Source organism: Neopelma chrysocephalum, unplaced genomic scaffold (genome assembly GCF_003984885.1).
Source record: "Neopelma chrysocephalum unplaced genomic scaffold, ASM398488v2 Primary Assembly neopelma1_75, whole genome shotgun sequence".
Lineage (NCBI taxonomy): Eukaryota > Metazoa > Chordata > Aves > Passeriformes > Pipridae > Neopelma > Neopelma chrysocephalum.
Window position 1 is genome coordinate 31,654 of NW_020897736.1, and position 26,965 is coordinate 58,618.

A 26,965-nucleotide genomic window follows, 5' to 3' on the forward strand; every position below is an offset into this window, starting at 1 on the left:
GAGATCAAATAGAAATCAATAAAAATAATGTAAAATTTCCTACAGGGAGAAATATGTAGAGAGGAGGGCAGAGGGCCGAAAGCAGTGCCCGGTAGCCTGAGGGGCCGAGGCCGTGTCCGCAGTCACCGGGCTCGGGCCGTGTCGCCTCCCGCCCCTCACGCCGGGTGTGAGGCCCCGCCCCCAGCGGGCCCGGCAGGCGGAGCCAAGATGGCGGCGCTGTGGGTGCTTCGTGCCCTGCGCGGTCTCTGCGGGGCCGCGCTGTTCCTGTCCCAGCTCTCCGTCCTCTCCGGCCGCGGTGAGCAGGGCGGGGGGGGGGGGGGCGAGAAGGGGGCAGGGGAGCCGCCTCGGGCGTGGGGGCTGCTGTCCCGAGCGGCCGCGGCCAGGGCTGAGCCCGCCCGGCGGGTCCCGCTGCGGAGGTGAGCGTGGTGCGGGGAGGATGCCCTGCCGCTTCCCTGGCTGGGGGAAGGAACCGGGTGCTTCGGACGTGGCCGCGTTTCGTTGTGCCGGCGCTGCGGGGCTGGGGCTGAGGTGCTCGGTGTTAGGGCAGAACACGGGCCAGGCCCCGCTCGCCGGCTCGTCCGCTGCTCTATTACACAGCACCTTTTGTGCTGCGCCTTGTCGGGAACGTGTGTGACCCAAAACGTACCTGGCGAGGTCCTGGGGCTCCTCGGCACCGTCAGGGTGGGGGGGGGGGGGGTGCGACAAACCTGTTCACCCTTCCTTCCCTTGTGAGGGCTCGTGGTGGCCCATTGCAGCTCTGCTCGGCCCGGAGCCCTCGCAGCCGCGGGGGTCTCACAGACCAGAGCGCAGTTAATGCACAGATACTGCCGGGGTTGCCGTCCGGTTCTTCTGTTCCAGCTGCCAAAGAATTACCTGCATGGCTTCACTAAACTAAAATCTGCTTTCTGAGCAGTGCTTTTACTTCTCGTGGATCAAAAAATAAGACTGAATGAAAATAAATGTAGTTCCTTGTCTAAAAGGAACGGTTCTGTTCTAATGCTCATTTTAATGTTTAACATAAACATCCCACTAATAAGAGAACAGGAAAGCAGAGTTTTCTAATCTCCTTACACTTTCCACTTGTATTTTCATATCAGTGTGCTGAAATCAAACTGTTTCTGAAGGTTAATTTTATTCTAGAAATATCACTTTCTCCATTTTTTTTTCTTCTAGCTGGATCTTTGATGACAACAAAACTTTCACAGCCACAGTCTACACTGGCAAAAAGCCTAACTTCAACAAGTACAAATACTCCCTATTTTAAAGCAGCAGGTATGGTATTATATTGTTTTTTTCTTTGTTGTCTGTGAGCCCTTCTCAGTGTCTTGAGTCTTAGAAACCTGTATGTGCTTTTCATAGTGGTAAGAGGCATTGTAATATAACACATTATGAATTACTCTTCAGTGGCCATAACAATTAGTTTCTAATTAGACAATTGGTCCATATAAGAACTAGAAAATGGCTGGTTAAACTGCCATTGTGGTTGATGTGATTTATACCCTGTCAGGATGGTGGAAGTTCTTGAAAGACTCCAGCATTCTGCAAGAACTTGTTCCTGTTCCCTATCCACCATCAGCACAGCTTTGTAGCTCCCTGGGGACGTGTCAGAACTGCCAGCAAGAACAGCATTTCAGTCAGTCTCAGAGGTGATTCTGTGCACATGCAAACAGCAAATGGCTGAGTGAGCTGTAACCTTAATTAGAGCTGAACTAAAAGTAGGTTACCCGTGTCACCCTGCTGCTGTACTAAAGTGATTACTTCTGAGAAGTGCAGGCTGAGGCGGCACTAATCCACATAAGCTCTGTTCTGGTTCTCTGCTGAAGTGTTGCCGTGGTGTCCTCTATGGAGCTTCTGTGTGAGAGTCCTTGGTGGGTGCCCTGCTTGCACTGTGTGGCTCCCCTGGCTGGGAGTGCTGCTCAGTGTGTAGTGAGAAAAACCCTTTATACCACGTCAGTGCCTGTGTTTATATATGTATATATATATTAAAAAATGCTATATATATTTTAGACTATTTAGCTTTTTTAATTCAGTTTCTTAATTCACTTATTGCCCCTTTCAGAAAGCACAGAAATTCCACCTTACATGATTAAATGTCCCAGCAACGGGCTTTGCAGTAGATTGCCACCAGACTGCATGACATGCAACACAAACTACTCCTGTGTATATGGGAAGCTGGCCACTTTTGATTGCAAGGTCAAGCCACATGTTCATTGTGTTGTAAGTAACCTGTTACTTTTAACCCTAAATTTAAGTAATTATCTGTGGCATCTTGTTTTAAAATCCAGAACACTGATTTCCAGGTTCTGATGCAGGCAGGTTTGCAGTTCTGTGATATGTTTGATCACCACTGTAGGCTGTTGCTGAAGAGGCAAGTCTGCTCTTCCCTGGTTTGCCTTTCTTGTGTTGGATCTTTTCATTACTTGGCCATGCCATTGAGTTGAACCAGTCCAACCATTTTGAGAGTGGGGAGACTAAATATCTGTCAGAGCTACAAACTGACCTTACAGGTGAGACTGAATGAGTCCTCCTTCTGGCAGTAGCCTTAGATTGGAGGAATCAGGAATGTTAAACTTGACTTTAGCAACTCTTTCTTGGCTTTCTGATGTTGATTTTTCTGATACACTTGACTACGTAAGATGTAGCAAACAGAACAATTTTGCCCAAAATGTACTTTGATACTGCACACTGATTTTGTTTTCAATACTATGGAAGTGATAATGCTGTCCTTTTACAGGATGAGAATAACCACGAGCAGGAGAACTTCACAATTAACATGACGTGCCAGTTTTGCTGGCAGCTTGCCACAAGTGACTATGTCTGTACCAACTCCACAAACTGCATGACAGTTTCCTGCCCACGACAGCGATACAATGCCACTTGTACAGTCCGGGATCACATTCATTGCCTAGGTAAGGTGGGCTAAGCCAGATTCTGCAAAGCAGCTTTTTTCTAAAGTATTTCTTAACAGTTTTTGTAATGGATGAATACTATGTAACAGTCTGCACCCTGATTAATCTGTTGAATTTTTTTATTGTTACATTTTCATTTTCAAGCATAATGGTGACATGTAACTGCAAACATTGTCTCATTATGCTGTTGTATACTGTCACACAAGACAAAATAGTTCTTTTTACTTTTGTCAACTTGTACGAGTTAAACTTATTTGGACACCACTAATAGAATTGATATCAAATGTCTCAGTAGGGTAATTAAAAGAATTTATGCTGGTTCCACCCAACTAGTTTAATTTTTTTCCCTATTTGTTCAGTGGTTTTTCTGATGAAGGGACAAAGATTGATGGAACTGGGAACTGTAGGGTATATATTGTGTTGGCAGTTGTTTTGTCAGTTAGTGTCAACCCTTTTAGATCCCTGATGGAGAAATACAGTGTCTTCTTGATTGTCATTTTCTTACTCATTATATCGTCTTTGTTTATTACATTAAGGTTTTTATGTTTTCTAATGTTTAGGTAACCGTGTCTTTCCTAAGATGCTCTATTGCAATTGGACTGGAGGTTATAAGTGGTCTACTGCCTTGGCACTAAGGTACACAAGAACTGTTAGATAATGTCAAGCTAAAATAGATTAGTTGTCTATAAAATCTTCGATTTGTGTGGCTTTCTGCTTGGTATTTTTTAACAGTGCACTGAATAGCCAGTATTTCAGATAGTCTTGGAATAGCTTGGAATGTGGGGGCATATCATGCCTGAAGGTGTCAGATGCAACAATCCTGGCTCTCTTCAGCAAACAGAGCCGGAGAGAAAACAGTTACCCTATTTTTGCTTTAAATGTACTTCCTTCAGAGTAAATGCCAATGATTCTTAGGCTTCACAGAGTGATCCGTTTTCTGAGTAGAGAGGACATGTTGGCTTTTTTTGTGTGGTGATATCTGCAGATTTTTAGTTTTTTCCTGCATTTTTTTCTATGTTTTTAAACAATTAGGGCTGGAAATTGCTCACATTACTACTTGGCATTTGAAATGAATGGAGCTGTTTCTGAATTTGATAGGTGTCACTGAGCTGGCTGCAGTTTGTATACATTTGTTACGGGTTCCTTCCCAGCTCTTACAGCTGGAAATGCCTCAAAACCAAGTTTCTTGCATTTCCAATTATTGGGGAAGAGACCAGGGAAGCAATATTGAAACAAGCAGTAGAGGTTATTTTTGGAATAAGTCATTAGAGCACCATGATAGCAGTTTTGAAAGTAACTGAAGTTCTTTTGGTGGTGAGACCTTTTTCACTAAATGTTAATATTTCAGAAGTGGTTAATATGATAAATTAGGTAGGGACACTTCCTGGAGCCAAAGATACAGTATGTCTGTGATTAAGGAAATGATCTGACATACCTCCCTTTAGAGCAAGAGTTGTTCTCGCTGCCATCAGCTGGAGAAACTTACTGTTGTCTGATTCCTCTATGGGTCTGAATGCAGCATTTGGGAATTTTCTATTGCTTCTTTGTTGCAGGTTTTTACCTTTTGCTAGTTTAGAAGAGTCAAGACACATTTATGAATTTGAGAGTTTTGGGTTTCTTGCTTGTCATGAACAAAAACCTGAAGAAGTCTCTGGATAGTCTTAATTAGCTAAGAAATGGTAGTATTTCATCCAGAGCTTTTCTTATTAAGTAACTGTTCTTTTCTACAAAATATGTGTAGTTTCTTGAATGGTGTAGAGCAAAACAATCATTGACTTGTAGGTATGTCAGTGTGTATGGATGCCTAAGCTGAGCTCCTCTAAAAATAATAATAATGAATCATATTTTTATTCTTTTAGCATCACCCTTGGTGGATTTGGTGCCGATCGTTTCTATTTGGGCCAGTGGCGGGAAGGTCTGGGGAAACTCTTCAGCTTTGGAGGACTTGGAATATGGACACTAATCGATGTGCTGCTCATAGGTGTTGGCTATGTGGGACCTGCAGATGGTTCTCTTTATATTTAAATGTGGGTGCAGTGTATTTCAGAGAGGAGTCATTGCCTGGGAAGGGCTCTAAATATAAAAAGAAGGTGGAGATTTGAGCCTTTAAGGTAGAATGAAGAACAACCGTTTGTTCTGTGTGCATACATTTTAATGTACAGTATCTGTACTTGGTTTGCCTTTAACTAAGGTGAAATAAAAGAGTGGATCACTGAGTAAGTTGAAATTAATTTCATTTCTTCTATGGATATGTTATTTTTCTATGAAAAAAGTTGAATAGCTAACCAAATTCTGCACTCTGATTGAACTTGGATGATTGAACTGTCAGGCCCCAAAAGGGATGCAAACTAACTTGAATATTGAATTTTTAACTTCATATTCCTATGCTTGAATTTAACTTTAAACCTAACTTTCCGAAATATGTCAGTAATTTCTTTTTGTATTTGTGGAAGGATTCTTTATTTGCCTGAGTTATGCTGGTATTATGTAGATCACCATGTTTTATGATGTTAATTATATTCATCTCTTGTTCTAGGACATAGCAAGAGCTAACATCTGCCTATGGACCTGTCTTAAAATTGTGGGGGGTTTAGAATTAGATTGCAGAAACACTAAAAACTAAACATGAAATAATTTAAACAGATTTTTTTTTAATTGTTCTTTGTTTTGGTTAGGTTTGACCTACATATCAGTGAAAAGTTACAATTCCTATTCTTGTGCTAGCAAGCTTGACAGATTGCTTTAAAAAGGGGTTGGCAATGTAATCTATGAGTTTATCCACTTAGGACTTCGGGACATGATAATGTAGCGGACTAGTGCCATTACAGGAGAATAACTAACTTCGTGTAGTAGCGGTAAATACCCGGCGGTGTGTGCACGGCGCTGAAGCTGCCGCTGCTGCGGCACAGCCGGGCTGCAAATCGTATCGGCTTGAATAAACTGCGACTCGAAGCTTTCATGGCATTAAATACGAACGGTGTTTGTCGTGATCTCACCTGGCTCCCGCTGCGTTTGGCGGGAGGGAGCGGGGCGGGGAGGGCGGAGCGGCCGCACCGGCCCCGCGCTGCCCTGGGGGGCTCCGGCCGCCGAGGCGTCCCGGCCCGCGGGTCCCGGCTCCCGCCGGGGGCGGGCCCGGTGCCAGGGCGGTGCCGCCGCCGTGACCCCGCATGTCCCGCCCTCCGCCGGCACGGGCGCGGCCATGGCGGCAGAGGGGGACCGGGAGCTGCTCTTCTACCGGCGGCTGCCCAAAGCGGTGAGCGGCGGGGGGGCGGCCGGTCCCGGGCCCTCCATGCGGTGGCCCCGGCCTCGGGCCTGGCGGCGGCCCCGGGCTCGGGCGGGAGCGGGGCGGCGGGGCCGGGGCTGGCAGAGCACCCGCGCTGCAGGCGGGCGGGCGGACGGACACACAGACACAGATAGACCCTTGCTGCTGCTGGCTCGGGAGTTTTTCCCCAACGCGCGTTTTCTGAGGCCCTTCACCCCACAGGAAAGTGTGTTTGCCCTGTCCAGCTTGTTTACAGACCTCAGCGGCTAATCTAATTCCACCTAAATCAGTTGTGCGTGATCTTCGTTTTATCTTTTTGTCCTCTTCCCTCCAGTCTGGCCTAAAAAGTCTGGCTCAGATAACGCTATTTTTTCCGTGTCCCAAGGGTGTGCCTTACTTAGGGCATATCTGTGCAAGCCTTGCATGCGGGTGCGTGCGGATTTATCGGGGCTCCCGTGCCGCGCTTGCAAAAGCCGATGGCACGTCCTGCAGGGCAGAGCCTGCACAGATGCACGATCAAACCCGCTTCAGAGCACACCGTCCTCGTATTCCCGTGCTCCTTTTAAGTAAGTCGTTTTTCAGGGTGTATTTTTAACGTCTGAGAGAATTCTGTGAGGTGTTTCAATTGTAAGTCTGTGAAAAATGTGAGGTAGTCGCAGCACTGTGTATCTGGCTCGGTTTCCTGAAGCAGTAAAGAGCCACAGCTCCTGGTGCTTAGCTGGAGTTACAATTTCAACATGTTTTCCAGTGAAAGACATGAAGAAATATTTCTCCAGCTTTCCTTTTCCTAGTGAGAGGAATGTGTACAGGGGGATGAAGGGGTTTGAATGGGTTGGGAGGGCACTAGGGAGTGTTCTGTATGTCAGGAGCGAGGAGGTAAGAAGGAGCACCGGTGAAGTGCAGAATGGAGCTGAGGATCATAGATTTGGAGCCCAAAGTCAGGCTGTCCACAGTCAGGCAGAAAGAAGCCTCAGGCAAAGGAGTGCAGTTGCTGTTCATGGCAGCATCTTGCTGCACTTTTGGTGTGAGTTGAAACTTCAAAGTATGAATGAAAGAAAAGTCAGTGAATATACACATGTTGCTGTTTTTGAATGGTGCACATGTACATTTAACTTGCAGTAGATGGGGAGAGTTCTGGAATCATTAGTGTACTTAATACTGAGGCAGCTGTTGGCTTCCTCCTCACCTTGGATCACACCACTCCAGCAACTGACTGGAAAGCTCTTTCCTGAGCCAGCTGTGCTTCCATGGAGACCAGTGCCAACAGCAGCCACCAAGTGAGAGCAAACAAACAGGGCAGTCTCAGTTGAACTTGCAAAAACGTGAGGAAATTATTATTAGCCAAACACAGAGATAACTGTTGCTTTATTTTCCCTCTCGGAGTGAAATATTGGTGTAGGATTCAAGAAGAGCAGTACAAACAAGATTCAGAAGACATCCTTTTCACAGTCCATAGGATTTTTTTTCCCTAGGAACTGCATGCTCATTTGAACGGCTGTATCAGTTCTGCCACCATGAAGAAACTCATGGCCCAGAAGCCAAACCTTCAGATCCAGAATGGAATGACTGTGATTGACAAAGGAAAGAAAAGAACCTTAGAGGAGTGAGTATGCACGTGTGTGTGATTTACTGAGGGTTTTTTAAGTTGAAGACAGAGAAATGTGTGGCCTTATACACTGATGGCAGAAAATAAATTTCAAGGTTCATAGTATAATTGTTAGGTATTTTGATACTTGTATCTACAGAATAATTTCTTATGTGCATGCAGACTAAAAGGAAATCTTATGTAATTAATTCCATCTTTAAAGGATTGAAATTTTTTACTTACAGCATATGCTTTTCAGAGAAAATTGACTCACAGAGTTTCCTTTTTTTGGAAACTTTGTGTTTTCCTTTGTGCTTCAAAAAGCTTTGTGGTAATAATAATAACAACAACTTTTGTTGCAAATGCTTTGTTAGCATCTAAAATCAGAAAGTGCTGTTCAGATGGTCTTTTTATTTCAAGCTGCAGGCTGGTTAATTGACCATACTGAGTACATGTTTTCAGAGCGTAGATTTTTTTTTTCTGAATACTCATTCAATGCTTGTTCATTTAAGTTTTTATTTTAGATGTTTTCAGATGTTTCAGATCATCTATCAGGTTACCACTAGGACTGAAGATATTTTACTGGTAAGTTAAATAGAAGTTCATTTAAAAAAAGCTAACAGTACACACAGTTGGATTAAGAGCATTGGGTTCCAAGTAACAACAACAGCTGGAGGTCAGATTAATTGTTGTAAAACTAATTTAGAAACTCAGGATTTCATAGAACTCCTACACTTAATTTTTGTTAAAGCTATGGACTTTCAATATGGTGATCATTACAACCACTCAAGTGCTTGGACTGGTAACACCTTAAAAACATCACGTCTGTTGCTTGTTACCAGAGTTTTGATTTACTGTAGATTCCCGTTCCTTTGGATCATTACATACCAAAACAACAGAACTAGAACTGCCCTTTGTTCACCTCAGGTCACAGAGCTGTCAAGACGAGCTGCTGTGTGATCCAGGCAGGGAGCAGGCAGTGGTGTGGTGTCCTCTTCTTCCCCCCTGTGAAGGGCCTGTGACAGCCTGTTAAACACAGAGAGAGGCGCAGAGCTGTGCAGGGTGTTGAGACTGCCCCAGACTGCACTGAGGGGGATCCCTGTTCAGACCAGGAAATTCTCATTCATCCTAACTGTCCTTGGTGTCCCTGAGGGAGTGGAATGTGCCCTCTGTGGGGTGGTATTTCCAGAAATGGAGGGTACTAAAAGCACAGGGACTGAAAATGTTGCAAGTGTTTCCTAACAAACAATAAGTGAGTCTTCTAGTTCTAAAGGAAAATATAACCAATTATAAGCATTACTTTTGTGATGTTGAATACACTGTTACTTAATCAGATAACTAAAGATGTCATTAAAGAATTTGCTGATGATGGTGTCAAGTATCTGGAATTGAGGAGCACTCCAAGAGAAGAAAAGTCCACAGGTACAGTCTGTTCTGGTTTTCAATTTGTAAGTTTAATGCCCTATAAAACTTAGTTAAAGACTATGTTAATAACAAGTAAAGTCAAATTTAGTTGGCTCAATTAAAAAATACATATTTTAAATATGAAACCAAAGATTTAACCATGTAAAAGCATGTTACTTTACCATTAGATTTTTGAGGACAAAAATGTGTTGGCTATAATTCTACTACCCAAGAGTTTTGGTTATTTGCTTGATTATGACATCTGAGTCTGCTAATATTTTTAAGAGCTGATCTATTTTATTGTTATTACTTCATTTTTTTGCTTTCTTTCAGATACAGTTTAATAGAAACACATAAGAGAAGTCCTGTTTTGACTCTGTGGTTCACACAAAGTTGTTTTCAATTTTCCAGATGCTTAGGAGGAGGTTTAGTTCAAATGTATGCTTCACAGTAAAGCTATATTTGCAGCTGGAATTAGAATTATATGGATTAGAAGACTATGGAGTAAAATCAAGGAGGCTAGAGAGCTGAGTCTGCAGTATAATGAAATGAATTAAAATATGTTTGTTCCAAATGTGTGTATGCGTTTGTAGGTATGACCAGAAGGATGTACGTTGAAACTGTACTTGAGGGTATAAAGCAGTGTCAAGAGGAAGGCTTGGATATAGATGTAAGGTAAATAAACCATGTGGAGTACCTCTTTTCCAAGGTTCTGTGTATTCTGATGATTGGTCACGTTTGCAGAGAGGTTTAAAAGCCATCAGTGTAGGAAAGAAAATTGTTTTTAAACTAGATTACATGGAGTGGAAACAAGTAATACATATGGGAACCTGAATTTTTATCTTTTTTACTGCTAGAGAAGGAAACTGGATGTAAAACTTCTCAGCTTTATGCCTGTCCATTCTCTGCAACATTTTCAGGAAAAGCAGTGTTTTTCATGGAATTTGCATTAAAGGTTCCTTTTTCATAGCCTAGATTCATTGCAGAAGTTTTGCTTGATTAGCTGTACAAGCAGCCTGCTGTAAAGAAGAGCTGGTCCTGACCAGCAGAGAAGTTTCAGGTGTCAGTGGCTGCTTGCAGGTGGTCTGCTCACCTGTCTCTTAAGAGTCTCAGCAGCAACCCTTACCAGATTTTTTTGTGGAAGCTGAAGAATTCTCATCATTCATGTGTGCTATTGCATGTCACAGGCCAACCTGTTTATCTATTTGTGTCCCCCTGCACTTTGGTAGCTTCATTCCTTTGAGTAGTTTCCTATACAAATAGTTTTTATACTCAGCCATGGAGGATGTGAAGTGCCATTTTTGTTGGTATCAGGTCTGTTGAGCTCCTTGTATATAATTTAATACATGCATTTCTATCCCAGGTTGTTAATAGCAATAAACAGAAGAGATGGTCCAGCAGTTGCTAAGCAGATTGTTAAGCTTGCTGAAGAGTTCCTGCTTTCCAGTGATGGAGTTGTAGTAGGACTTGACTTCAGTGGTGATCCCACTGTAAGTTTTTGGTTCATTTTGGTCTATTCTTGAAGATAAACGTACTGTGGCATAAGAGCAAGCAGTTCTAACTGTGCTTTGTTCCTACAAGTTTTTGCCCAATGTTGTTGCTAGTTGTAGTCTTGCTACCGGGTTAATCCCTGTTGCTGTAAGGGGCAAATACTCCTAAAAAACCCCATAGATTCATATGTGACTCTGAGAAAAGAGCCACTGAAAAGCAATGTTTATCTGGTATGTGTCTGTAACTGAGTTGTCCCAGTCAGATTGTCTGGGTGGAGGCAAGTTGATACTAGTTTCAATTTTGCTTAGCTGCACCAAATGCTTTTATTGGATGTTAAGAAAGCAAAAATGTTGGAGGACAGCTGTGGAATAACTCAGGGTGGGAGCTGTATAAAAGGTATCAAAATCAAGACAATTGGCTTTAAGTCATGGGTATCATCTGAGCTACTGATGTTTGCCTCGTTTGTCTAAGCTGGCAGAAGGCTGTGTGACTTGCTGCATTCATTCCAAGTGAAGTAATGGGAAAAGAGAAATAATCAGTGTAACTGTATTTGAATGAAGTATTTTGATAGTTTCTCAATTATGGCAATGACGGGGGTTTTGTCAAATAAGCTCTAGAATGGTGATGTGTTTCTGTCTTCCAGGCAGGACACGGTCAAGATTTTTTGGAGCCACTCTCAGAAGCAAAAAAAGCAGGTCTAAAGCTGGCATTGCATCTTTCTGAGGTAAAAGTTTTCCTTATTTTGGTGCCTCTCTGTAATTTCCACTTCAGGAAAAGCTTGATGAAACTAAAATCACCTTCTGTGCATTTTGAACTTCTCAGGCCAAACTATTAATGGTTTGGGGCATTTGACAAGAGAGAGGAAAACGAGGAATCTTCAACAATCTGTTGCAAATCAAAACAGTCAAATTATTGCTTCTTGTTCTATATTGGGGAGTTAGGTGTGAAATTGAAATTAATAACATTCTAAGAGATCCACTGTTTTCTTCCTGGTATTTTACTGTAAATCTTGTATAATGAAATCTGTGCGGTTTTGTGAGTAGTGAGCTCTGTTAACCTTGCTTGTATTAGTAGAGAGTTGGGCTTTGCCATGCAATCTGCTGAAGTGATGACTGGAGTTTACTCTGACAAATCTGATAAATCCTGAAGATAGTTTTATTTTTTCAGGAAATTAAGCAGGACATAGGATGTCACAGGCCTATTTATACTTTTTCTTATTTCACTAACACTTTCTCTTGGATAAGACTTGCTGTAAAAAAAGAACTTGAAGCCCACTGCAATTATTTAATATGCTGCAAGACACTGCTTTGACAGAATGTAAAATATTTCCCCTCTAGATTCCTAATAAAGAAGAGGAGACCAAAATTCTCCTGGGCCTGCCTCCTGACAGAATTGGACATGGAACATTTCTCAACTCCACAGCAGCAGGTTCAGAAGAGTTAGTGTCAATTGTTCGACAGAACCGGATACCTATTGGTAAGGAAAAAAATATTTACAGTGGCTCGATCTCTAGATTGCAGAATGGCACATGGACTGCTGATCTAGTGACTCCAGTTTGTCTTGGACCAGACGTGGCTTAGGCAAACATGGCAGTGGGAATTGTCCTCAAGGTACACTCATAATGCTTTGGGGATTTTTGATGTGTTTGTGGCAGCAGACAATTGATGTCTCAGATGAAAACAAAACTGAATTATAACTTACAGTTACTGTGCGAGACTGTGGTGATTCTATATCTGGTTTGCAAGCTCCCAGACTTTTACACCTTGTAGAAATTGATTACCAAACTTTCCTCAGAAGAAGTTACCAAAGAAGCAGTTAGAAAATAGAGGAAACAACAGTAGCTGATTTTAATTTTTATTCAGGAACAGAAATAAGTCAATTAACATGTCAAAAACATCTCTCTCATTTTGATATATATCCTAATTTCTTTTTTTTTTCCCCTAGAACTCTGCATGACATCAAACATAAAATCTCAGACGGTGCCTTCCTGTGACAAACACCATTTTGGATACTGGTACAGCATGGGCCATCCTGCAGTGCTCTGTGTAAGTTTTTTGATTTTAACCATGTATTTAGGCAAAGAGCCAAGCTAATGTGAAGTTGGAGAAGCATTTCTCCTTTAATGGATCGGAGCTGACTTACAGTTTCTGACCTTGTAGCAAATCATTCACTTTCAGGAAATCAGAATGTTCAGTTTGAGAAATGCTGGTAATACAAAGGGGAATTGATAGTACTTCTCTTGGTTCTGTTGTAAAGCCAGGTCTTTTTTTCTGTGTGGATAAGATGATCAGCTATACATGCAATGACCTTCATAGCTGTTTGCATACTGACAGGTTTCTCTTAAAACACGGGGTCCAGTGCTTGCACATACACTTGTGTGTACCAGGGGGTTCATTGTGTTGGGTGAGAGTTCTTGTGTTCTCTTGACAGCTCGTTAAAGTCCTTAAACACTGAGGTGCCAAGTACTTGTGCTGCTCTTGGCAGGATTTCACTATCATCCTGTTGGTTTAACCCCCATAATCTGTAGCATTGTCCAAGTGTGTGTATATAAATATAATAGCATTGTGCTTATTTTTAAAATAAGCCTCAATCCTTCATTGTCTAAAGGGTCAGAGAGTTTCTTCCTTGAAGATGTGGAACACAGAGTATGCTCTAGTTCCCAGATCTAAGGAAAGGGAAAAGAGGAATAAGGAGACCTGCACATAACTTGAATGTATGCAGCATTTGATAGCCATCTTTCTAGCAATTTTAGTAGGTAATCCTATTTTCTTGATAAATTATGCCATTATTTTAAGAAGTTTTCTTTTATGTTTGAATAGTTAATTCATTTTGAGTGAAAATAGGGCAAATAGAGATGAAATAATTATGCACAGATGAAAGAACCGTGGAATAAAATGTGAGACAGGAAGATAAAACTGGTTTGTATGTATAGAAAAAGACTTTTTTTCATATAGAGGAACTAATTTAACCTTTTTTTTTCTTTTCTTTCAATGTAACTCCAGACTGATGATAAAGGCGTCTTTGCAACTGAACTATCACAAGAATATGAGCTGGTTGCAAAAACATTTAATTTGACTCGATCACAGATGTGGGATCTTTCCTATGAATCAATCAACTATATTTTTGCTTCAAATGCAGTGAAATCCAAGCTCAGGGAACAATGGTGTAAACTGAAACCAGCTCTGTTTGATTAATCAAACTGTTGTTCTAAACAGCTCGGGTGTAGTCGGTGAGTTAATAAGCATTTTTTACTGAAGTCCCCAGCTTTTTTCAGACTTCAGGGTTATAAACCCAGCCATAAACTGCTTGTGCAAAATGAAGATGATGGGAATGTATCCTTTGTTGGTGGGGACAGAAGTAAATGTTCTTTTATAGTTGGGAGGGGCTCTCAACCAGTGACCAAAACTCCAAATGTGTTGTCACATTGTTTCTTGTCAGCTGATGTGACATTTAAAAAAAATACTTAGTTGAAATATGTCATTATAATATAAATATTTGAGAGCTGGAACAAAATGAAGGCACAGCTGTTGGTGTTTCAAGTGTCTCTGTTGGCAGCGTTTCCCCAAGCAGTTTGGACGTGTGGTGTGTATATCTGTTGTTCTGTTTTCAGGTTTTGAGCAGTTGATTGAATGTGAAGACAGAAAAAAACTCAGGGAGAATGAAATATTTGTCCCAAAGGAATTTAATATTTTCTCTGTTTTTATTGCTGTACATGTATGACTGAAGGCTGCCGTGGATTGTGTGGCACATGCTGGTGCTCTCGGCAGTGGTGGCGTTCAGGCAGTTGAGAATCGTGAACGCCTTCGGTACCTGAGCTACTTGTGCAAAGTGGTCTCATTCTTAAAATGCTTTTTAGAGTTGCTGTTTGTTGTGTAAAAAAAAAAAGCAATAAAAATATCCTCAACCTCCGTGTTTTTGAAACCACCCCTTCAAGGTGTGGATGTGCGTGTTTGAGCTCTACAGAAGAGAAGCAGGATTCCCTGGGGGCGAGGCTCTGGAGCAGACGAGCTGCCTGCCAGCCACAAAACTGCAGCCAGGGCTCCCTGCCTCGGGCAGCCACAGGGTTCACTGTGCCCTCTCAGTGCACTCGCCTGTGTGTTTTGTTACTGAGGGTTCAGAATGTCTCTGAACATGCACATGCAGCGGTATCCAACACTGGGCATTGCTGGCTAGTGCAGGAAGTATCCGGAGAGAAGGTGTTTCCTACCTACAGTCCTTTTACATTGGTTAATTAAACATCAAACGTTCTGGGCTCCATGAGGAATACTGAATGTGTGTCCAATGATACAACAGCTGTTCATAATACAGTCAGTATAACATAGCTCTGGCTCCTAAGTAAGGTTGGGGAGGAGGATAGCGAAGAATTTGGTATGTCTGTGTGTCTACTGGAGGTTTCCACAGAATGTTTTCCAAGCAGAAAACATCTCCCTTTTGGAGATGCAGGGAAATTATCTGGAGCAGAGCTGTGGGTTTATATATTATCTGAACCAGAATAAGACCATATGTTGACTTTTTCTCTATAAGCAGTACTTTACTTTCCAAGTAGTTTCACTGGTCACATTATCAGTTACTATTTGATCATGCTTGTCTGTATTTTCTGTTAACAAAAATAATTACCATGATAAATGTATTTTTTCTTTCTTATTGAAAGCTTTGTAAAGACAAGTGGAGCAACTTTCTAGAATTTTATAGTTAAGTATATGTTAGTCATCTCAAATAAGATGGCATTCTCTTATAAGTTTATAGTATTTCATAGCTCATGGCCTTCTAATAACTCTTCAGTAACACAGTATTTGATTTATTATTGAAGAAAAACTGTAGATTTCCTATTTATTTACTAAGGAGTCATCCTCAGTGCTCATTGTATCATATGTAAAATTTTCTAAAGCAAAGTAAGACTCATCATTAGTGTCTGAGACTTTTAGTTCCAAACTTTTAGTGTTATATGGAAGTAAATTGGATTTTTAAGGTTTCCATGTGGAATGTGAGGTAGAAATGTTAATTCCGAGAGCATAGCCCAGGTATATGCCGATATTTTCAACTTCCTTGTTTTTCTGCAGGTATACAATGTCTTACAGACTTTTTAACAATATGGATTATTATATATAATTCCCAATATTTCCATTTGATTTACTTCTGTGTGTCTTCACGATACTGCCTTGCATCAGCTGTAGTGCTGCCCCCAGATAGTTTGGTACACGATGGCACATGGATGCTGCACAGTTTTATAATTAAAAAAAAACAACCAACTTCCCTGATTATTCATGACACAAGCATTTGGACATAGTGAACCAGTGCAGTTGTGTGTAATCTGGAGTTCTGGAATCCCTCTTCTGAAGACTTACTTTGTCACTCAGATATTTGCAGGCGTGCTGGTGATTTAAAAACCCACCACTTTGTGTTCAGCAGTATTTATAATGTCTTGGTAATGGGAGTCAGGAGGTAACTTGGAAGATTCCATTTGTGTGCAGTAAAAGAACCAGAAATCTATGTGGGTGGCTGAAGAATCAGAATCAGGATTTCTATACATATGACTCTAACTGTTACTGAGGTTATTCACACTGCAGAAGTGTTATGCTTAGGAAATTGGACAGGATGTGGACTTTTGGAATGAAAAATCACCATCTGATGAGACCTTTGTCATGCGCAGTTCCTAAGTTGTTCCTTAGAACCTGAAACCCTCTTACTGTCTCTGGGCTAGTTTTCCAGAGTTTAACTTTTATAAGTAAAACTGCAGTTTCCTTCTTTGGCTTCAGGTAGGATTATAATTAATTTTAATTTAAACACTTCTTGCTGAGCCTGCTTGTTAAATCCCGAGTTAGCAGTGACCACTGTTTAGTTTATAATATTATATAAAAATGACTGTGACACACAGTCACAGTGAAGCATCACCACAGAATTAACCATCAGTAGTGGGGCAGGGGACTTTTTTCCTTGAATGCAATGGAAATTTTGAGTAACTACTACTAGAATTACATGGTATGAGGTTTAAGTTATCTATTCAAGTGAAACTCAACTTATTTTTAAAGTAAACAAAATAGATCTAGACTGAGTTAATATTTTTGTTTATTTCCATCTGATTACATGAGAGAACACTTACAGAGCAATCTCCAATGCTCAGTCTTTACTCACATCACATGAAAATACACACTGGTCCTACTAAAAAATACTGCTTTGGCAATGTACATGAGAACAACTGCTCGCTGTGGCATAACTTTCTCGGTTGCTTTTGAGGCAAACACAGAAAGTCTTGAAAACCTCAACTCCTTATGATGAGACTGGTAACATACCACCCTTCTCATAATACAGCCACTAAACTGTAAGTATTTACACACTGCTCTTCAGGATCCTAGCTCTGCAGATGATGTATATACATGAATGATTTATATGTCTGTTTGGATGTTTAGGCATTTCAAAATAATACATGAAAGGAATAGATGTGGGTAAGGGCAGTGCACTCGGGAAGCGATTCAGCTGATTAAAAGGCTGGCACGTCCATCTTGCCTAGAGAGCAGGTCAGACTGGAGAGGAGAGGGCTCTGGGGCCAGATCTCATCAGTGTTTTTAAATACCTGATGGGAAGCAGTAAAGAGCACGGAACTAGGCCCTTCTCAGTGATACCCAGTAACAGGAAAAGGGGCACAAACTGGAACACAGAAATTGCACCTGAATGTAAAGAAACACTTTTGTACTGTGTGGGTGGTTGAACATGGAAACACATCACCCAAACAGGCAGGGAAGTCTCTGTCTTCACAGATGCTCAAACCGCTCAGTGACTTCTGGTAGCTTGAGACAAGGAGGTGGACTGGGCAATCTCCAGAGATGCCTTCCAACCTCACCTGTTCTGTGGAGAAAATATACAAATGATAAAGTCTCTATACGAATACAAAAGCTTGTAAAATTAAATACTGACTTAACTCAGTCACTGAAGTGACAATTTTTCACCAGGCTTGGTCACCAGCAGTTGGCTGACTTGTGAGCCTGTTTTTAAAGAAGAGTTTATTCACTCTTCATAGCCTTCCTTCTTTCACAGCCATTGTGGAATCCCTTGGTGCCATCAGGACCTTTAGGCAGCCTCAGTACCCCTACAGGGAGACCGTCTGCATTTTGTATTTTCCTAACCAACATGGGACTGCTGGTGGAACTCTTCTCTTGTGTGAAAGTTTGGGCTTTTCTTCTCTGTACCCAGGGGCTCCCAGAAGGGGTGATGCTGCTATCCGAGGAATAATCTGTACATTTCCTTGGAATTTCAGGGCTAGTGCTTGGGTTAAGCTTACTGTCTTCAGCCAGTGGAGATTTTTTTGTTCCTTTCCTTAGTGAAGATGGACTATTCCAAGGACTTGATCTGGGTGACACATTAGGACTCAAATGGTTATTTGGATGAATGATGGGGCTCAGATTACATGCAGTATTTGCTGCAGTACGTTTGCGCCCTGACAGTGGGGATGTGGGATTGCTCTCTGGGTCAGAAGAGCTGTTTGCTGAAGATTCATCACCAACAAACTGAAGTTCCTCCACTCTCTTATTAAGGGATCGAGTCTTCTTAAGACTCTTGCTGGAATCTTCATCGTGGTTCTTCTCTTTGGGAACTTTTTTCTTTGGTGGTTTCATTCCTATGAGGACAACTTTCATGCCAGTCTCTTTCTTTTCGGTGCACATTGAATCATGAGCACGTATGGCAGCATCTACTTCTTCAAATTCTATAATTGCACATTCCTGAGTTCCCAGCTGGGTGTACCGGTTGCTGACCCTCCTGATATCAGGTGGTAGGTCCCTGCCAGGCTTGAGAATACGAACTGATGAAATAACACCAAAAGTTATAAAGGCTTTGAGGAGATGCTCCATTATCCTTTCTTGCATGCATCCATTTTCTTGCTTATTAAGAGCCTGAAGGTCAGAAATTGTATGGATGTCATACACCAGTAGCATCCTGGTAGGGACGTTTTCACTTGGAAACAGTGGAACTGGAGTCTTTCTTCGAACCTTTTTGTTGTCATCGTTGAGCTCAAGAGTGTCCGAGTACTTCAGTGCGTAGGCCGTGGTTCTCCAGTCACGGGTAAGGTGTTTCACCTTGGAGACAGACACAGGTTAAACACCACAACTGATCAAACCCACTCAGACTAATTACAGAATTTTAAGGCAGATGCAGTCTACAAACAGAAAGTGGGATTTAAGTTTCATGTAGCAGACTTGGTGAAAAAGTAAACAGTTTTCCTGCTACAATGGGCCTTGGTGAGCTCCTGTAAAGCTCATGGCCTGTTGAATCTGATGGAAACAGGAACTGACACTAAAGCTCAAACTGGAAATTGTTACTGTATCTGAAAGCCTGCTCAAGGGATGCTTGGTCATTCCACATGTAGGTCTGAACCACGATCAAAATGTGTGTTCTTCTGGCAGGTTTATTTTGTTAAATTTGCCAAGCAAGAAGTTTTGTCAAGTTTAGGACTTCATTGTCTTGAACTGGTTTTCCTCCCTCAAAACAGCTTAAAAAAAACCCCAAACTTCTCCATTTCCTTTAAGTGGTTTATCACCAATATAATCTGTTTGAAGTGGTCTGAAGAAGCCAGGAGTGCCTCAGCTTCTAGACTGAAAAACTCTGCAAAGTGTTAGGTGTAGAATCTTGACAAAGTATTTCTGTTGCAATTTTAGAAATTGGTTACATACACATATTTACATTGGTGTTCCTAATTTAAGAAAAAAATAATAGAACTAATCTCACCTTTAAGTGACTTCAGTTATCAGTTACTTTATACTACTCTTAATTTTTGGATCTTCATACAATTGCAAAGATCAGATTCACCATCCCTTCTCAGAGACAGGAATATAACTTTACCAGGATTACTCAGCTACTCATGAGTAGTTGACATAAAAATTCATTTTATCTGATGTCCCAGGTGCTATGTTCTCCTCTCTCCCAGAATGATAATTTAAAAGCATACATGTTTTTAAGCCTATGATTTCCCTAGCCAATCATGAAGGAGTTCAGCTATTAAAGTTCTGGATGAGAACAAACCTAACCATCACAGCAAAACAAAATCAACCCCTTAGAGAGGCAGATAGAGACTGTAAAATCGCCTCTATAAAATGTAATTTTCATCTCTCTTAATGTTAGATGCATCAGGCTTACATGAGGCACTTCAAGTCTTAAAAAGTTAGCTCACCTTCTTAAAAGAAGTGAGGAGTTTAACACTGACATAGCCCATCTTATTTCTTCTCACGTGCTTCAGGAGGAAGGCGTCTTTCTCAAGGTTCTCATCTGAGAAGTAATATTCAATCTGTGCTATTAATTTCTGGATCAGGTCATTTTCTGGTGGTTTCCAGTTCTGCTCAGAGTCGTCATCATTTTCCCCACCACTGGAAAATAATTAAATGATTTTTATCAACAGATCATCTTATATTAGTGGATTCAAATAGTCTTTCAAAATGAAAAGACATGACCACTTCACCAATTGGTATTGCTGCTTCCAACCTACTTCATATGTGGCCACTGAACAGTTACCACCCATCCATCTGGGACAGCTGGCCAGCTCAGAGGAAGAAGCTTTTCAGTCAGCATAAGGAGTCAAGTTCCTGAGCTCATCCCCAAAGCTGATCTCAGTGTAGAACAAGCAGACATACACACTAACATCTTGAAAACACTCTGCCAAGTCAAATCCTACACTAAAACATGAAATGAAGGTGCACAGGTACATGGTACCATACAAAGCTCCTCCAGTGACAGTGTTTTATTTTTTAGTATGAAGCTATTAAACACAGGCTTGACCTTTATGTGCTTCATGGCTCACATATGAGAGGATGAATATCCCAACATGATGCAGTCATGATTTCTCAAGCCTCTTACCTGCATGAAGGCAGGAGCAGGAATCCAAAGAGTAAACAGGTCACTTCCAGAGTGACAGAGTAACATAACTAGCAGTTTTCCATAAGGGCATTTGTATGTATGTGTGGTAGCAGCTCATGTATCTCAGGAAGTCATTCTCATTTTTTCTCTCCTTCCCATCATGCTGTCTAGGTATCTGTGCAAAATGGAGCACTAATGGGCATCCTATCCCAAAAAGAGATACTGCAACCATGGGTTCAAGATGAACTTCTTGCCACGCACAGTTACAGCAACGTGTTTGTTGCTGAAATAGCAATTTAAATGGTCATTTCCATCTAGAATTGAGGCAAATGGCTCAGCCACAGGCGACTGTAATGCACAAGCCCATCTTAAGCCAGAGTAATTTTTTAAGCTGTTAGCAGTCCAGTTTTGTTATGGGACCATCATGAAAGTTTCTGTTAAAAAAATAAAATTGCCCACTAAGTACCTTAGATCCTATAAATCATGTATTACTATGGTCTCCCACATACCTCATCAACAAAAAAGGAGGAGCCATGCATTTGCCCAAAATTTTCTTAAATGGCTTTTGCAGAGCTTGTGAAATCACTAGGAAAGGGAGCAGGCATCACACTGGAGTCCCCTGAGGCTGATCTGGGAGGGAGGATGCAGCCCTGCTGAGTCACCCTGCCTTGAGACAGCTCTGTCCTGGAGATGAACTGGAGGCTGTGAGCGCAGCACTGCCTCGCCTCGCCAGATGCTTGTTGTATGTCTGAAGGTCATGTTCAGGTCAGTGGGCTCTGCACAGGGACCGTGCCCCCACCTGTGACGGCTACAGCAGTTCTCTGGGACCTGGCTGTTTGAAGCTTCCAACCCATTTACTTCTTATGGCTGATGATAGGGCAGCACATCATGGCACATATGTGGATACTTGTATGATCCGAGAAGTCTCACTGCTAAAATCTCCCTAGCCATCAATGGAGTACAGTTCAAAGGAAGGAAGGGTGAGAGAGCAAGAAAAAGAATTTACTTGGCAATGCCAGAAGTAGAGGATAATAGATGAAGTTATGATTAGTGTAGTAAAAAATATTCGATGACCAGCTGTGGGTGCTGGTTTCAGAAGGAAGAAAAAACAGCACTATTTATTTTTCATTATTGATATTCCCTTACCCCACTACTCATTCTTCATTCACTAGCAATTCAGAATTAGTGTGAACACAAGAAACTTGGAACATTTCAGCCTTTTTGCACATCCACACTCTGCTAGGAAAAGCTTACCTTCAGTTCAGGATGGGGCTGTTTTAGAGAATATATTAGCACAGACATTTGCAGGTGTTTGGATGGAAACAAAAAGGGGCATCATGGCTTAGAAAACAATAAAAATGAACTGTATGTTTGCAACAACGAGTGTTGTTTGCAACACACTGAATCAGAGCAAAACAGGCCTCATTTCACCTCTCACATATTGGTCACAGTCTGACCTATACATGATAGTATTTGGCAGACAGCTCAGCTTTTACAAAATCCCATGGGCTCTTTCAACAGCCCTCGCTAAGTGCTGTATGGAAATGCCACCTAGAGCAAATGCAGAAATTTGTAACTAGCTCCATATTAATTCATAGTAGTGATCAACTGGTAGTACCTCAAGGGTATCAACTGTACTACAAAAGTAGATAATAAATCGATCCCAGTCAACACTGAGAATAAACCAAACCCTAATAGTTATTCACAACTTTATTTCTTTAATATGCTTATCAAAACGGACTGAAAAACAATCTTTTAACCTGGTGACTCATCTGGCCATTAGTCACACAAGAAAACGTATCTACATAGAGAGCAGATTTGGAGTTTTAAATATCAAGACTCACACACAGTATATTAAATTGTTTGGATAGTGTCTAGCCTTTTGAAAAGTTTTAGCTGAGTCCCAAATGAATAAAGTATTGTATTATTAAGCAGTATGTGGTAATCTAATTTATGAGTTCCAACAGTACAATCTCTCCAAGGCAGTGCAAGTCTGTTAACAAAAATGTGGATACAATACTTGGTGTCTCTTAATGGAATGTGTGGCTGCAGCAATCATTCATTTTAATTTCTATTGTGAATTGTTATGCTTTAGACTGATAACATCATAACAACATTCACCTTTCAAACTCAGATTCATCCAAAATAAACTTGAGTAGAAATAGCTTTACTTCATGCACATGAGAACTACCTGTTTATTATCAACGGTCTGGAGATGGTTCTGAAGCACCTGGCAGCTAAAAGGCTGAGGACTGTATGTCACAAATACCCAGAGATTTCCCAGAGAACTGTAGGGCTTGACCACTGGGGAAACAGCTTTCACTTCATAAGTTATAAAACCTAGAAATTGGGAGGGGGGGGGAATTCAAATCGTCTGCGAGCTTCAGCTGGAGAGTGAGATGGCTTGTTCCCAGCAGTTTTAGACCATCACTAATAATTTTCAAACTGCTTGTAAATAATTTCCTATCATATAAATAAGTGCATTTAAGAGTAGCTATTGTGTGTTACAAAGCTTGAAAAAATAACCACCCTTTTTTCTAGTCTAGGCCAGGACTAGAAGCTCTTACAGAAGTAATACTATCACAGATAACAAATGTAAATAATTTCCCAAAATTAAGAAATCAGTAATTGGAATGCAACACTGTAGACTGCTGTACATATTTATAAAAATAATAGTTGTATATGATTGTGGAAAAACTAAGCAGACTCAGCTTAAACATCCTAATTGTGCCTAGCTATGCTCAACTCCTGTTTCTGTAGTATATAGTTGAAAATTTTGGCAGCTGCAAAAAGCTCCCCCTCCCCAACTAGCCCTCTGTAATTTAAAATAACACGCTGCAGTTCATTCTGAGTCAGTGCTAGGATATGAAGTTAGAGAATCAATTAGAAACAATAGATGTACAAACAGAATACTGGATTTCTTGCTACTGTATGTAAATCTTTACATGACAATTTATTACTGCATCTGTACAGTACATTACTGTACTACATCAGTACAAATCATAAGATGAACTACAACTAACGAGCATTGTCTCTCTGCAGTTTTCTGGCACAAAAATCCTGGATGTGCCTTTTACTGGTAAGATAATCTGGTAGGCATCAAAGCAATTTCAGGCACCACTAGTAATTCCTACAACATACTACTGAGTGCAGACAGCACTACTGGCATTATCAAACAGTAAAACGCAGAGTATAAAGTGGCGGGTTTTTTCTGCATTTCTAATGGCCTTGATTTTGTGTCTAGTCGCCTTGTTTCCAAGGCCATAACACGATTCTGTCTGTCCATGTCTTAAATATCTAAGGAAATAACTGTGTCTGTGCAATAAAATATCGAGTCCATGCAATAAAAATCAACCAAAAAAAAACCACAAAACCTCCCAAAACAAACAAAAAATCCACAACAAACAAAACAAAAACAAAAACCAAAGCACAACAACTAACCCTCAAACCCCTTTCTGTAAAAGGCAATGAAGTGGCATGGGGAAGCCGCGGCCCCGGCAGCTCCCTGGGGTCGGAGGGGCCGCAGCCCGGGTAGAGCCATCGGTTCCCGGGCAGCTCCCTCCCAGGTGTCTCCTCGCTGGGGGGGGTTCCCGTCTCCCACCCGCCCCCTCAGCGTTGCATCAGCCGCGGCTGCTCCGTTACGTGGTGACCGCGGCGGCCCCGCTCCTCGCCCCGCTCCTCGCCCCGCCCGGGGCGCCGCCGGACCCCCTGCCCTGCCGCCGGACCCCCTTCCTGGGGGCTCACCTGGAGCGCCCGCACCGCCCCGAGTCCTCCTCGCTGCAGCTGGGGCACAGCGCTCCACCGCCCCCCGAGTCTTCCTCCTCGTCCTCGTCCTCCTCCTCCCGCTCTTCCTCCTCCGCGGCTGCCTGGACGGCCACTCGGATCTGCACGGGGCCGCTCCCCGCAGCCCCGGGCTCAGCCGGCTCCTGCTGGGCCATGGCCGGGCTCAGCCCGCCGCGACAGCGGCGCTGCCCCGGGCTGCGACAGCCGCCCTCCGTCCCCTCCTGTCCCCTCCCGTCCCCTCCCGCTGGGGCGGCGCTCCCGGCTCCACTCCCCCGGCGGAGTCGGACCCTCCTCCAGCGGTGCTGTCCCCGGGCCAGCCGGGCGGCTGAAGTGGCCTTCTCGTTGGCGACTCCATCGGGATTGCTTTTATGTCATCAGAAAACAACGCGTTCCTCGCCGGAGAGCAACGTCTCAGCTTCTCGTCGCCTGGTACAGCCCTGGGGCTGAGTCGCTGCGCCCCGACCAGAGCGTTGCGTTTTAAGAGATTCAGAAAGGTTTCGCTGGGGTAAGTGTGGTTTTAAATGCCGAGGATGAGATTTGGAAATAAGAAACACGAGTGAACAAGGACATGAATGGATACATGTTGTTTTTGTAGAGCAGTCTACTCTGTAATTCTGTATGGTACTTACACAGAATAAAAACATTCCCCCTTAAGAACTAATTAAAATAGAGGCCATTTTTCTGAAACACTTATATAGTGGTTATTTTGAACTTAAGAGTATTGCACTTTCTTTCAGTGGACTGTTTCAGCTACTAAAGTGAACATTCACGTTCTGAAGATTAGAATCAAAAACTTTTCAATTTCCATGTAAATATTCATTCTTCAGTCAGGGAAGATCTTTTTTTCAATAGTGTCTAGACCTGAACTGTCACATATAGCTTGGATCTTGAAGTCACGACTTCATTTGTGGCATCTTTGTCTGTGTTACTTCAATGTTTTCTTAAAAATTTGGATGGACGAAAAGCGAGGCTGCACTTGGGGCCAGTTCCTCTCATCCCTGTGACAAACAGTCCTCATGAGTCAGGTTTGTTGGCACGGACACATCCTGAGACTGCTCTGCCTCAGTGGGTTTGGATTATTTTTTAACATGCCTTAAGCAATGAAATATTTTGTTTATGAAATATATTTACATGCATCACTACGCAAATCTCCAGTTCTCTGCTAATGAGACATTCTGTAATATGTCTTGGGTAGGGCATCACTTTGCTGTTGATGTCAGCGGGAGCAGAAATACAAACACAAAGGGCACATTTTAAGACAGTACGGACGGGGACTGTGGGTCTGATTTTGTATGAGTTTGTGGGAGCTGTTTGCCTCCCTGGGCAGGCACAAGGTCAGGACCAGTATGAGCAAAGGACTGTTCTGTGCTGCAGCTAACCTCAGGGATTTACATATTTTGTGACCAGTCTGTGCTCACAAGGTAATTCCCTGAGGCAGAACAGGCACCTGGAAGGTACATCCAGCTTCTTGTCCTGTCAGGGGTTTTCACAAACAGCCACTTGGATGTAGAATTCAGAAAAATACAATTGTAATTCAGTAAAAGAGAGACATGGGGCTCCTGGAGTGGATCCAGTGGAGGGCAATGAGGATGATTGGGAAACTGGAGAATCTCTTATGAGGAAAGGCTGCAGGAGCTGGGCCTGTTCTGCCCTGAAAAAAGACCTCATTGAGGGGTATAAATATCCAAAGGGAGGCATCAGAGGATGAACCAGACTCTGCTCGGTGGTGCTGAGCAATAGGACAAGAGGCAACAGGCAGAAACTGAAGTTCCACTTGAACATGAGTAAGAACTTTACTGTGCAGGTGACCGAACACTGGCACAGATTGCCCAGAGAGGGTGTGGAGTCTCCCTCACTGGAGATACTCCAGAACCATCTGGACACAATCCTGTGCCAGGTGCTCTGGGATGACCCTGCCTGAGCAGGGAGGTTGGACCAGGTGACCCACTGTGGTCCCTTCCATCCTGACCCGCCCTGTCAATCTGTGGCTCTGTAATAGTGTCTTTTCACCACGCGGGGGGAACGCGGTCCGGCACCGGGCACAGAGGGGCGGCCGCGCGGCGCCACGTCCCTCCCTCCATCCATCCGTCCCCTCACGGTTTCCCGCCCCTCGGCGCCGCCCCGGCCGGCGGGCGGGACGGAAGCGGCGGTCGCCGCGGCAACGGCGGGGCCATTTCCGACAGGGCGGCGGCGGCGGTGGCGGCGGCGGCGTGGGGCCGTGCGGAGTGTGGGGGCCGTGCGGGGCTGAGGGACAGCGGCACATGGTGCCCAGCAAGGGCCGCACCGGCCGGGGCCCGCGGGCCGCGCCCGCACCGGTAGGTGCTGCGGGTGGTGCGGGCGGGCGGCGGCTCCGCCGGCGCTGTTTGTGTGTGTGTGTGCCCCCTGTGATGCGCTGGGAGGGGATGGATGAGACATTCGGTTAAGGTTTTCTGTTAATCGTTCTGGTTACTTCGCACGTAGGTGCCAAATTTTGTCATACAAACCCAAAGACCAGCATGTTTTGCCTTTTGAGAAAAGGCGTGTTTAAATGCGAGCGCTTGTTCATGATGAGAATTGCATCCCCATGGAAGTCGTGCTCTCAGTGTATTTTTAAAACTAAAAACAGCGTGATTTTTTTTTAAAGCTAAAAATTATTTAGTGTTGCTTAGTGCTGTGATGTGTTCTTCATAATATTTTTGCATAATAGTTCCT

At 42.8% G+C, this 26,965-nt stretch overlaps 4 protein-coding genes across 5 annotated transcripts in view; 3 read left to right on the forward strand and 1 right to left on the reverse strand.

The window, feature by feature from the left end:
• The first annotated feature begins 189 nt into the window (after nt 1-189).
• TM2D3 (TM2 domain containing 3) lies at nt 190-5,878 on the forward strand. Its single transcript, XM_027688675.1, has 6 exons — nt 190-295; nt 1,174-1,272; nt 2,060-2,217; nt 2,735-2,909; nt 3,470-3,545; nt 4,769-5,878. Exons 1-6 carry the CDS (start codon nt 208-210, stop codon nt 4,932-4,934), a joined length of 762 nt encoding a protein of 253 aa, XP_027544476.1. The 5' UTR covers nt 190-207; the 3' UTR covers nt 4,935-5,878.
• Nucleotides 5,879-6,039: 161 nt separating this feature from the next.
• Nucleotides 6,040-14,559, forward strand: ADAL (adenosine deaminase like). Its single transcript, XM_027688783.1, has 10 exons — nt 6,040-6,162; nt 7,644-7,774; nt 8,281-8,341; nt 9,091-9,178; nt 9,754-9,835; nt 10,524-10,650; nt 11,295-11,375; nt 11,989-12,127; nt 12,596-12,696; nt 13,654-14,559. The coding sequence occupies exons 1-10, from the start codon at nt 6,109-6,111 to the stop codon at nt 13,843-13,845; spliced, it is 1,056 nt and encodes a 351-aa protein (XP_027544584.1). The 5' UTR covers nt 6,040-6,108; the 3' UTR covers nt 13,846-14,559.
• A 2,141-nt stretch (nt 14,560-16,700) lies between these two features.
• On the reverse strand, nt 16,701-24,626 carry LARP6 (La ribonucleoprotein domain family member 6). Its single transcript, XM_027688782.1, has 4 exons — nt 24,236-24,626; nt 19,812-20,004; nt 17,658-18,720; nt 16,701-17,494 (listed from the first exon to the last, which is right to left on the reverse strand). Exons 1-4 carry the CDS (start codon nt 24,427-24,429, stop codon nt 17,262-17,264), a joined length of 1,683 nt encoding a protein of 560 aa, XP_027544583.1. The 5' UTR covers nt 24,430-24,626; the 3' UTR covers nt 16,701-17,261.
• A 1,866-nt stretch (nt 24,627-26,492) lies between these two features.
• LRRC49 (leucine rich repeat containing 49) overlaps nt 26,493-26,965 on the forward strand; it is a 42,215-nt gene continuing 41,742 nt past the window's right edge. For both annotated transcript variants that reach the window (XM_027688780.1, XM_027688781.1), the window contains exon 1: nt 26,493-26,589. In XM_027688780.1, the coding sequence (XP_027544581.1) occupies nt 26,536-26,589 (54 nt within the window). In that variant the 5' untranslated portion in view covers nt 26,493-26,535. The remainder of the gene's footprint in view (nt 26,590-26,965) is intronic.

What these genes read in the sequence shown, in the direction of transcription:
- TM2D3 (XM_027688675.1), top strand. Translation starts at nt 208, where the DNA reads ATGGCGGCGCTGTGGGTGCTTCGTGCCCTGCGCGGTCTCTGCGGGGCC. An exon ending in TCCCTATTTTAAAGCAGCAG is followed by an intron (nt 1,273 to 2,059) that starts GTATGGTATTAT and finishes TGCCCCTTTCAG; the next exon opens with AAAGCACAGAAATTCCACCT. An exon ending in TCTACTGCCTTGGCACTAAG is followed by an intron (nt 3,546 to 4,768) that starts GTACACAAGAAC and finishes TTATTCTTTTAG; the next exon opens with CATCACCCTTGGTGGATTTG.
- LARP6 (XM_027688782.1), bottom strand. Translation starts at nt 24,429, where the DNA reads ATGGCCCAGCAGGAGCCGGCTGAGCCCGGGGCTGCGGGGAGCGGCCCC. An exon ending in GGGCGGTGCGGGCGCTCCAG is followed by an intron (nt 20,005 to 24,235) that starts GTGAGCCCCCAG and finishes ATTATTTTCCAG; the next exon opens with TGGTGGGGAAAATGATGACG. An exon ending in AAGAAGGAAGGCTATGAAGA is followed by an intron (nt 17,495 to 17,657) that starts GTGAATAAACTC and finishes TTTTCTCCACAG; the next exon opens with AACAGGTGAGGTTGGAAGGC.
- ADAL (XM_027688783.1), top strand. Translation starts at nt 6,109, where the DNA reads ATGGCGGCAGAGGGGGACCGGGAGCTGCTCTTCTACCGGCGGCTGCCC. An exon ending in AAGAAAAGAACCTTAGAGGA is followed by an intron (nt 7,775 to 8,280) that starts GTGAGTATGCAC and finishes TTTTTATTTTAG; the next exon opens with ATGTTTTCAGATGTTTCAGA. An exon ending in GCCATCCTGCAGTGCTCTGT is followed by an intron (nt 12,697 to 13,653) that starts GTAAGTTTTTTG and finishes ATGTAACTCCAG; the next exon opens with ACTGATGATAAAGGCGTCTT.